General features: G+C 45.7%; 1 protein-coding gene across 1 annotated transcript in view; it reads left to right on the forward strand.

Annotated features, from left to right (window-relative positions):
- The first annotated feature begins 2,610 nt into the window (after nucleotides 1–2,610).
- The window catches only part of LOC123142594 (uncharacterized), a 144,256-nt gene continuing 134,607 nt past the window's right edge, over nucleotides 2,611–12,259 (forward strand). Inside the window, exons 1-3 of the mRNA XM_044561441.1 lie at nucleotides 2,611–2,740; nucleotides 3,120–3,208; nucleotides 3,807–4,072. Coding sequence (XP_044417376.1) covers nucleotides 2,611–2,740; nucleotides 3,120–3,208; nucleotides 3,807–4,072 — 485 coding nt within the window. The remainder of the gene's footprint in view (nucleotides 2,741–3,119; nucleotides 3,209–3,806; nucleotides 4,073–12,259) is intronic.

Genomic DNA, 12,259 nt, shown 5'->3' on the forward strand with positions numbered 1-12,259 from the left:
GCTTGAAGTATTATTACTTTTATGTCAATATTAAACTTTTATCTTGAATCTTTTGGATCTGAATTTTCATGCCACAATTGAGAGAATTACATTGAAAATTATGCTAAGTAGCATTCCACATCAAAAATTCTGTTTTTATCATTTACCTACTCGAGGACGAGCAGGAATTAAGCTTGGGGATGCTATTATATATTCTGTTTTGGATGTTCAATGGGCTTTATGATACACTTTCATATTATTTTTGGGACTAACCTATTAACCGGAGGCCCAGCACAAATTGCTGTTTTTTTTGCCTATTTCAGTGTTTCGAAGGAAAAGGATATCAAACGGAGTCCAAATGGAACGAAACCTTCGGTAACATGATTTTTCGGAACAAACGTGATTCAGAGGACTTGGAGTGGACGCCAAGCAATCAACAAGGAGGCCACGAGGCAGGGGGGCGCGCCTACCCCCCTGGGCGCGCCCTCCACCCTCGTGGGCCCCTCGTAGTTCCACCGACCTACTTCATCCTCCTATATATACCTACGTACCCCGAAAACATCAGAGACGGAGCCAAAACCCTAATTCCACCGCCGCAACCTTCTGTACCCGTGAGATCCCATCTTGGGGCCTTTTTCGACGCTCCGCCGGAGGGGGCATCGATCACGGAGGGCTTCTACATCAACACCATAGCCTCTCCGATGATGTGTGAGTAGTTTACCTCAGACCTTCGGGTCCATAGTTATTAGCTAGATGGCTTCTTCTCTCTCTTTGGATCTCAATACAAAGTTCTCCTCGATCTTCTTGGAGATCTATTCGATGTAACTCTTTTTGCGGTGTGTTTGTCAAGATCCGATGAATTGTGGGTTTATGATCAAGATTATCTATGAACAATATTTGAATCTCCTCTGAATTCTTTTATGTATGATTGGTTATCTTTGCAAGTCTCTTCGAATTATCAGTTTGGTTTGGCCTACTAGATTGATCTTTCTTGCAATGGGAGAAGTTCTTAGCTTTGGGTTCAATCTTGCGGTGCTCGATCCCAGTGACAGTAGGGGAAACGACACGTATTGTATTGTTGCCATCGAGGATAAAAAGATGGGGTTTATATCATATTGCATGAGTTTATCCCTCTACATCATGTCATCTTGCTTAAAGCATTACTTCGTTCTTATGAACTTAATACTCTAGATGCATGCTGGATAGCGGTCGATGTGTGGAGTAATAGTAGTAGATGCAGGCAGGAGTCGGTCTACTTGTCACGGACTTGATGCCTATATACATGATCATACCTAGATATTCTCATAACTATGCTCAATTCTATCAATTGCTCAACAATAATTCGTTCACCCACCGTAATACTTATGCTATCTTGATAGAAGCCACTAGTGAAACCTATGGCCCCGGGGTCTATTTTCCATCATATTAATCTACTGTCAACTAGCTATTTCTGTCGTCGTTTATTTTGCTTTCTCTACTTTTAATCTTTGTCATAAAAATACCAAAAATATTATCTTATCATCTCTTTCAGATCTCACTTTTGCAAGTGGACGTGAAGGGATTGACAACCCCTTTATCGTGTTGTTTGCAAGGTTCTTATTTGTTTGTGTAGGTGCGTGGGACTTGAGCGTGGTCTCCTACTGGATTGATACCGTGGTTCTCAAAAACTGAGGGAAATACTTACGCTACTTTACTGCATAACCCTTTCCTCTTCAAGGGAAAACCAACGCAGTGCTCAAGAGGTAGCAGTAATCAAGATGCGACAATTGGATATAAAAACTTTGGTTTTCTTACCTATCATGTGTTCCAAGGGTTCAAGCTACAAGAAAACCTATTACTAACATAATGCATATATATGTCCATTCAGTTATTTGGATGCATATTACGCTATAAAAATCCAAGAATTTTTTTGATAAATATGTCTCAAAGAAGTCCATATTATGCATAACCATTAAAATATGTCTCAAAGAAGTCCGACAAAAATTTCTGCTGCAACGCGCGAGGCATTTTCTAGTTATGTAAAATTTATGTACCAGAAATTCATATGTTGCTTTTTTAGCAATGCAACATAATTTTTTTCATGCTTTGTTGATTGATTCATGTTTTTATTTCTATCAGGGCCACAAGGAATGTAAGAAGGCTTGCCAAAAAACTAGTCTGAAAAGACTTGCTGATGGTCCTGGTGGAATTAAGCCTTGACCAACTAAGAGAATTCATGCGGACCTGCCAACTAATACTAGAACTACAAGGTCAAAGAAAAAACAATTACAAGATGCTGATGCAAGTACTCAAAGAGAAGGGATGTCAGACACTAAATGTTCAATTTCTCCTGTAGCTAGTGCCCTCCACAACAAAGAAGCTGCTTGCAACTTTAATGACCACACACAACATGGTGTTGAAGGAAAGTTCTACTACCATATTCTTTTTTTACTATCTTGACCTTTTTTAGGATCAATGAAATTAATAACTAAACTAAATGGATTCACTTGAATAATGATGTTCACTTTATGAAGGCAGGAAATTGACCTTTGATAAGTAATTTCATGTTGCACATGTTATAAATGACCGATATTGTATACTAAATTGTTTTCATATTGTGAGCCCTATTTATTAGCTTTTATTGTATGATCAATGCACTCTCGCTCGCTGCCTCTTTTAGAAGACGATGACCTTGTCCATCGTGATGCCAACAACTGTATGTCCAATGGAAGTGATCTCAATGCCCAGCCTGATGAGGACAACCATATGGTGAATGAGAAAGGTGATGAGAATCAACTTGCTACCGAACTGACTTCTATACTTCTTAAAAACCTGTAGGGATTAGCCATGAGATGAGATTTTAGAATCTGAATCCAGCAATTCAATCATATATGCTTAATCTAAACCATAATTTGGTTTCATTGCACTTTTTCCCTATTAGTATGTTACCATGCTCATGATTCTGTCTTTTGACATGTTTTAGTGGAATAGCTAGATGCTATCTATTTCCTCATGGTTGTAATATAGTTTTGTAATTAATTTCATGTTGCACATGTTATAAATAACCAATATTGAAGATTTATATGTTTTTCAAATAGGGATCCTTGTCTATTAGATTATATTATATAATCAATGCACTCTCACTTACTCCCTTTTTCTAGAAGATGGTGACCTCGTCCATCATGATGACAACACCTCTATGGCCAATGGAAGTGATCTTGTTGCCCAGCCTGATGAGCACAACCAGATGGTGAATGAGGAAGGTGATGATAACCAGCCTCTTTAGTTGTTATGGTATTGACTGTAATCTACATTTAACAATGAGATGAAATTTTAGAACCTGAATTCAGTAATTCAATCATACATGCTTAATCTAAATCCTAACTCCAGATCTTGTTGACTTCATCTCTCTGTGTAAATTCTGAATTTAGCAATTTAATCATATATGCTTACTTTTGTGAACATTCATTTTTTATATCCATGATGTCATGGTTATGGTATGTAATATAATATACCATTGCAGGTACTGCTATGTAATACCATTGTGGGCACTTCTTCTGAATAGATGTGGCTTAGCTATTGTTTTGCATATGTAGTATCTGCTTAGTTTTGCAACTGCATGCCATATAACCATGTGTAGTTACTTTTCTTGCGTTGAATACGAAAAGAAACTGGTAAAAATATATTACTTGCACATAGTTGTTTATGCTTGTGAAAATGTTCCTTACCATTGTTATTTTGTTTATCTTACTGTCAACTCTTTAAGCTTGTGAGATCATGTACTGATGCATAGATCATCAGCCCCTCTTATCACTACCATTTGCTCTTTGATTGCTGCTGCCATCCAGCCACAAACATATTGTCTTGGCTATCATCCGAGCTTAGTTCCTTATGTAGGTGTGCAATTAGTAGAGGAGCAATCTGAAAGGGGCAAAAACTTGGGGAAAGGCCTCAACAGGATGAGTCGAGCTTGGAGGTCCAAAATGCCACTCATTATTCAAGAGAGAAAGATAAGGCCAAAGTTGCCTCTTCTTGCTGCAAAATTTGCAACTGAACGCAACATTGCTGTTAGAGACCATGTGCCTGTGCTTCAATGCTGGAAGGATTACAAGAAAAAGGACAACACTTGGATCTTCCAAGATTTTGTCGGCAAAGTGGGCATAAGTACACAGTTTAGGCCTTTCCCCTCTTCCATCTATCCATTAACAAATGCAAGTAAAATACAGCATGAAACCGACAAACCTTCGCCCCATTCTCATTAGTCTTGCACCTTCCACTGTTATCTGCATTGACTATTAGTTATCAAACACTTTCAAAGAAATAGTGGGATTAGTGATGTAAAACATCTTATATTAGTTTACAGAGGGAGTACAAATTATAGTCCTGCATGCTACATTAGAGAGAGGATTATCACAAAAGTAAACCAGTAATGATTTAGGATAATTATGTTTTGCTAAAGATTTGTTTGCTCTTCAGGGCAGATTACTGGCCTTGGGAGAGATGATTGCCATAACTTTTGAATTTGTAGATGCTTTTGCGCAATATGCTATTTTTCTTTCCTATTCCGCTATCTTTTGATAGTAACCCTATCCATTTTCTTGATCTTATGGAAGTGTGATAACCCACAAGTATAGGGGATCGCAACAGTTTTCGAGGGTAGAGTATTCAACCCAAATTTATTGATTCGACACAAGGGGAGCCAAAGAATATTCTCAAGTATTAGCAGTTGAGTTGTCAATTCAACCACACCTGGATAACTTAATATCTGCAGCAAAGTATTTAGTAGCAAAGTAGCCGTAACAGCAGCAAAAGTAACAGTGATAGTTTGGTAGTGATTGTAACAATGGCTACAGAAAAGTAAATAAGCGAAGAACAATATGTGAAAAGCTCGTAGGCATTGGATCGGTGATGGAGAATTATGTCGGATGCGATTATTCATGCAACAGTCATAACATAGGGTGACACAGAACTAGCTCCAATTCATCAATGTAATGTAGGCATGTATTCCGAATATAGTCATACGTGCTTATGGAAAAGAACTTGCATGACATCTTTTGTCCTACCCTCCTGTGGCAGTGGGGTCCTAGTGGAAACTAAGGGATATTAAGGCCTCCTTTTAATAGAGTACTGGACCAAAGCATTAACACATGGTGAATAGATGAACTCCTCAAACTACGGTCATCACCGGGAGTGGTCCCGATTATTTTCACTTCGGGGTTGCCGGATCATAACACATAGTAGGTGACTATTGACTTGCAAGATAGGATCTAGAACTCACATATATTCTTGAAAACATAATAGGTTCAGATCTGAAATGAAGGCACTCGGGCCCTAGTGACAAGCATTAAGCATAGCAAAGTCATAGCAACATCAATCTCAGAACATAGTGGATACTAGGGATCAAACCCTAACAAAACTAACTCGATTACATGATAAATCTCATCAAACCCATCACCGTGCAGCAAGCCTATGATGGAATTACTCACGCACGGTGGTGAGCATCATGAAATTGGTGATGGAGGATGGTTGATGATGACGATGGCGACGGATCCCCCTCTCCGGAGCCCCGAACGGACTCTAGATCAGCCCTCCCGAGAGAGATTAGGGCTTGGCGGCGGCTCCGTATCGGAAAACGCGATGAATCCTTCTCTCAGATTTTTTTCTCCCCGAACGTGTATACATAGAGTTGGAGTTGAGCTCGGTGGAGCACTAGGGGGCCCATGAGGCAGGGGGCGCGCCCCAGGGGGGTGGGCGCGCCTCCCACCCTCGTGGACGGGGTGTGGGCCCCCTGGCCTTGATTCTTTCGCCAGTATTTTTTATTATTTCCAAAAATAATCTTCGTGAAGTTTCAGGTCATTCCGAGAACTTTTGTTTCTGCACAAAAATAACACCATGGCAATTCTGCTGAAAACAGCGTCAGTCCGGGTTAGTTCCATTCAAATCATGCAAGTTAGAGTCCAAAACAAGGGCAAAAGTGTTTGGAAAAGTAGATACGACAGAGATGTATCAACTCCCCCAAGCTTAAACCTTTGCTTGTCCTCAAGCAATTCAGTTGATAAACTGAAAGTGATGAAGAAAACTTTTACAAACTCTGTTTGCTCTTGTTGTTGTAAATATGTAAAGCCAGCATTCAAGTTTTCAGCAAGGATTATGACTAACCATATTCACAATAACACTTAGGTCTCGTGTTTACTCATATCAATGGCATAATCAACTAGCGAGCAATAATAATAAATCTCGGATGACAACACTTTCTCAAAACAATCATAATATGATATAAAAAGATGGTATCTCGCTAGCCCTTTCTGAGACCGCAAAACATAAATGCAGAGCACCTTTAAAGATAAAGGACTGACTAAACATTGTAATTCATAGTAAAAGAGATCCAGTCATAGTCATACTCAATATAAATTAATAGCAATGGATGCAAATGATAACAGTGCTCTCCAACTGGTGCTTTTTAATAAGAAGATGATGACTCAACATAAAAGTAAATAGATAGGCCCTTCGCAGAGGGAAGCAGGGATTTATAGAGGTGCCAGAGCTCGATTTTGAAGTAGAGATAAATAATATTTTGAGCAGCATACTTTTATTGTCAACATAACAACCGAGAGATCTCGATATCTTCCATGCTACACACATTATAGGCGGTTCCGAAACAGATTGGTAAAGTTTATACTCCCCCTCCACCAAGAAACATCAGTCCATGGCTTGTCCGAAACAACGGGTGCCTCCAACTAACAACAATCCTGGGGGAGTTTTGTTTGCAATTATTTTGATTTGATATTTCTTAGAGCATGGGACTGTGCATCCCGGTGACCAGCCATTTTCTCGTGAGTGAGGAGCGGAGTCCACCCCTCTTGAGAATAACCCGCCTAGCATGGAAGATACAGACAGCCCTAGTTGATACATGAGCTATTCGAGCATACAAAACAGAATTTCATTTGAAGGTTTAGAGTTTGGCACATACAAATTTACTTGGAACGACAGGTAGATACCGCATATAGAAAGGTATGGTGGACTCATATGGAATAACTTTGGGGTTTAAGGAAGTGGATGCACAAGCAGTATTCCCGCTTAGTACAAGTGAAGGCTAGAAAAAGACTGGGAAGCGACAAGCTAGAGAGCGACAACAGTCATGAACATGCATTAAAATTAATAAACATTGAGTGCAAGCATGAGTAGGATATAATCCACCATGAACATAAATATCGTGGAGGCTATGTTGACTTTGTTTCAACTACATGTGTGAACATGTGCCAAGTCGAGTCACTCGAATCATTCAAAGGAGGATACCACTCTACTATACCACATCACAATCATTTTAATAGCATGTTGGCACACAAGATAAACCGTTATAAACTCCTAGCTAATTAAGCATGGCATAAGCAACTATAATCTCTAATTGTCATTGCAAACATGTTTATTCATAATAGGCTGAATCAGGAACGATGAACTAATCATATTTACAAAAACAAGAGAGGTCGACTTCATACCAGCTTCTCTCATCTCAATCAGTCCATCATATATCGTCATTATTGCATTTCACTTGCATGACCGAACGGTGTGGATAATAATAATAGTGCACATGCATTGGACCAAGCTGGAATCTGCAAGCATTTAATAAACAGGAGAAGACAAGGCAATATGGGCTCTTGGTTAATTCAACAATAATGCATATGAGAGCCACTTTAACATTTTAATAATGGTCACCCCTATCGACCCCCAAAGAAAAGAAAAGAAATAAAACTATTTACACGGGAAAGCTCCCAACAAGCAAAAGAAGAACAAGAAATCTTTTTGGGTTTTCTTTTAATTATTACTACAAGCATGGAAGTGAACTAGCTAAAAGCTACAACTATTTTTTTGTTTTTCTTAAGGTTTTTCAAACACACAAGAAGAAAGCATAAAAAGGAAAATAAACTAGCATGGATAATACAATGAAAAGTATGAGCTCCGACAACTAGCATGAGTGTGTGAACATAAATATAATGTCGGTGAGAAATACGTACTTCCCCAAGCTTAGGCTTTTGGCCTAAGTTGGTCTATTGCCACGGCTGGCCTGGTGGATATCCAAAGTTGTAGTTGGGGTCGTACTGAGATGCAGCGGCAGGGTGCCACTGGTTGGCAATTTCCTCCGGATCCCACTGGTAAACAGACTGTCGTGGAGGATCAAGTTGTGGTTCCGGCTCTGGCTATGTAACTGATGTGGGGTTCTGGTAGGCATGTAATGCCTCCGGTTGAACAAGATACTTGCCTGAAGATAAGTTAAACAAAGAAGGAGCAGGCAAAGTAATAGTCTCAGGGTGATTTTTATCAAATAATAGTCTGTATTTAAGCTCCTTTTTCTTGTTCTTAACAATAAAATCATGTCCTACCATACTCTTATAGTCTAGAAAAACAGAAGGCAGCAACTTTTCTTCTTCCTCATTGTCGGTGGGAAACGACACCTATGGGATCACAAGAATCCCTACTACGGTTGGCGGGGTGCGCAGTTGCGAGAAGAGCAGGATTAACAGTCAACACCGAATCGTTTACCCAGGTTCGGGCCGCAAAGGTGCGTAATACCCTAGTCCTGCTTTGGTGTGTATTTGAGAGAGTTCTTGAGCTCTCGAACTAGCTATCGTGGCTGCGTCGTTCAAAAGAGCCGAATCCCTCTCGAGTATGCCATGGGCCTCCTTTTATAGTCGAAAGGGGCTGCCATAGTGGCACACAGGAGGTGGAAAGGCCTACAGTAGTGCGAGCTTATCGCCCGCATTACAGGACAAGACGCATTTAATGCATCGCTTAGGTGTCCCCTTGCTTTATCGAGGATGGGAACGGAGCCCGTCCCGCCCGTTGCCGCCTCGCCTCGCTTCGACACGCGCCCAGGCCAGCGATGTGTGCAGTGCCATGTAGGCAGGCAGGCAGCTAAGGTGGCATGGTGGTAGGATCTTCATGAAGATCTGCATACCACCACGCAGGTGCTTGCTGAGTTGGCTCGGAAGCCGCCCGTCGCCACGCAGGTGCCTGCCCAGCTGGTTCAGCTAGGAGCTGCTTGGGGACGGAGGTGGTGTCTTGGTCGACGCGGGCCTGGCTGTGGCCCCGCTGATGCCCTCAGCAAGGGCCTTGCCGTGGTGTTGAAGTCATCCCCGGCAAGGATCTTGCCGGGGGTCTTGTGGCTTTCCTCGGCAAGGATCTTGCCGAGGGTCGTCGTCTTCTGGTTCTCATCTGATCTTGTGTGTTTATGATCTTGACAAAGATCTGCATACCACCGCAGAGGTGCCTCCCGAGCCCTAGTTCCAGTACAGTTGTTGACGGTGCTTGGAACCTTTGGGCTCAAGGGTGGCTCGCTCGGCCGGTGTTTGGGCAGGTTGCCCCGGCAAGGCTCTTGCCGGGGCCGCGGAGCCCGCCCCGACAAGGATCTTGCCGGGGGAGTCCACCTCGCCCTCTTGCTCTTTGGTGTTTCTGGTCTTGGTGTTGCCTCGACCGTCTTGTGCTTCAGCTTCTCTCCGGCTTCCCTCCTTCGCCCTGCTACGTGCGGCCGCGGCGCGCGACTCTGACTGCCCGTGCACAAGTGAAGGGGTTAAAAGGAGAGCCCCTACTTTTGTACACCGACAGGAGCCCCCGGGTGTGGGCCACACATAAGCGTGACTCGTTGTTGGGCCAGGCCCAGAACGGTGCGCGGGCAGGTGGGGCGGATTTTACCGCAGTAATCTGTTCCTCCACTGCACTTCCCCATGACCCGCGTTGAATGCGCGACATGGAGGGGTGTGCGTGATGTGGGGGACATGCGTGTGGCGATTCCCGCACGCATGCGTCACATCATGGGGACGGGGCGGCTCGCGCCTTCCCCAGGAAAAAGGGAGGCGCAGGGGCGCGGCTCATTGATTTGGGCGGACCCGGGTCGTGGCCTTCAAGGCGTCGTGCCCCACGATCACGTGGTGGGGAACGGTCGCCTCACCCGTCCCCTCGGTTCTACCTGCCCGCCATGTGTCCTTCATGCAGGTGGCAGGAGGTGGAGGCGGGAAACCGGGCCGTCGCTGATTGGGGCAGTGGGTCGGTCCTGATTCTCTGCACCTCTGGTGACTGGATTGGTTGAATGGGCCGGCCGAGCCCCGACTCCGCCCCTTTATAAGAAGGGGAGGGGGCGGCATGCCACACTCTCCCATCATCCATTTCCTTCTTCCTCCGCCCCTTCCTTCCATCTGCCATGGCGGGAGGAGGCGCCGGTCCTTCGGCAGTGGTGGCGAGGGTGGCTGCTCAACAGCGCGTCTCCCCTTCCTAGGAGCTCGCGGCGGCGGAGCCGGTCGTGAGGGGAAGGGGAAGGGGGCGAGGCCGACATCGTCGTGGCGGTGCCCCTCCCTCCCTCCGCCGGCGGTGCCCCTCCCGATGGAGGGCCACGTCAGGGACCGGCCCTGTGAGTTCTTCATCATGCTGCGCCGGCCACCACGTCGTCGTCTTCGCCTTCCCGCCCCGTTTGCTCGGGAGATGGAGCGTGACCCGCCCCAAACCCTCTGGTTGCACATGAGGGGCTGCGGGAACGGCGGCACGCGGGTCGACACCGACTTCCCCACCCCTCAGGTCATGTACCTCCGTCGTGGATGGAAGACGTTCGCTCACATCCACAGCCTGATGGCGGGGCTGGTCCTCTACTTCAAGTTAATGGAGGGCGGCCTGCTCTGCATCAAGGTCTTCGGAGATCTTGGAACTCGCCTGAAGTGCTGCGTGGAGAGCTCCTCCGATGATGGAGATTCCTCCTCGAGCGGGAGTGACGAGGAGGACAGCGACAGCGACGACGAGGGAGTCGAGCGGCAGGATGCCGAATCTGACTTCGACTGACCGCGTCGCCCCTCCCTCGGCCTCGCGCCCAGCCGAGGGCCTTCCTCGTCAAGCTCTCCATCGGGATGCTCCCCATCGTCTCCTTGGGCGGCTGGCGTAGGAGGGCCGGAGAAGGCGAGGAAGGCGGGTGGCGGCCGTCAACTCGGAGTACGCGGGCACCGACTCCTTCGTCGCGTATTGGAGGCCCGCTGCCTCGTCTTCCAGCTCCTTTCCCGGCAGCAAGATGTTCTCTTGGTGCCTTCTGCTCCTCGTACCTTGCCTAGGCGCTCTTTTCGCCCTCCTGCTGTCTTGTCCCACCTTCTGAGGAGAGGGACAAGAAAGGGATTACGGGCATCTCATCTCTTTAGTTTGTAAGCCTGCGGGCACTTGTTAGATTTAAAACTTGTAAACCCCTTGCTCATGTTCTTTATTCCGTACGAACTGTACATGTATGGGACGTTTTTAATCAAAAAGGGTGCTTGCCGGGTTCTTTGTGCGTGAGCGAGGCCCATGCCAAGGAACGAGCCCTTGTTATTTTTAAGATAAACATTGTCGCCCGGCAACAGGCCTTGCCGTTCCCCTACTTCATTCGACCATTCTCACGCTCTTGGCGGAGGCAGGGGTGAAGTAGGGTTAGGCCCCACATTCATTTTTCTTGCCACTGCGACTACGACCAAGTTCCGACCCAGGGGATAACTCTTGGGTACGGGAAAAGGGGAGCATGGTGGTTTTAAGAATATACACAAGGTTTCACATGTCCCAGTTCCACACGGAAGTGCATTACAGGGGATCGCAGACTTATCTGAAGCCGCAGCCCCTGGCAACCTTGGCTTGTCGTGGTTGGATCCTTGTGTCTTCAGCCCCCGGCAGTCTTGGCTTGCCGGGGCCAGAGCGCCAGTCCGTCCTCTTTCCTCTAAGCGCCTCAGGAGAAGTGTCCACGTGCCCTGCGAACCAAAGAGGACAGAAAGACGCACACTCGACCTCTAGGCTAGGGGTTAGTCGCTGCTAAGCACTATCAATCCTAACCGAGGGAGAGACTCAACCTAGCATGGATGCTATAACTTAGGGCGCCAGCACTTCATTTATTTATGCTCAGGGCCTGCGCCTGGCTTTGTACGGAGGGTTACATGCCTTGTCGGCAAAGCTTGTACAAAAGGTGGGTTGCCAGGGGACCCGGCAAGCCGCGCCTCATGGGTAAAACTTGTGTAGATGTTCGATGTTCCAGGAGTTGCTCACTGGAATAGCATCTTCGGTCTCCAGGCGGACTGCGCCAGGCCTAGTGACTCATATTACCCGATAAGGGCCTTCCCACTTCGGCGTCAACTTGTTGGAATTCTTGGCCGACTGAACGCGCTGAAGAACAAGGTCGCCTTCCTCAAAGCTTCGGGCATGAACCTTGCGGCTATGGTAGCGGCGCAAGGCTTGCTAGTAGCGTGCTACTCTCATAGCCGCCCGAAGACGATCTTCCTCAAGGAGTGTTGCGTCATCTTGCCGCAATTGC

The sequence above is a fragment of the Triticum aestivum genome, chromosome 6D (assembly GCF_018294505.1).
Source record: "Triticum aestivum cultivar Chinese Spring chromosome 6D, IWGSC CS RefSeq v2.1, whole genome shotgun sequence".
NCBI classification, from domain to species: Eukaryota; Viridiplantae; Streptophyta; class Magnoliopsida; order Poales; family Poaceae; genus Triticum; species Triticum aestivum.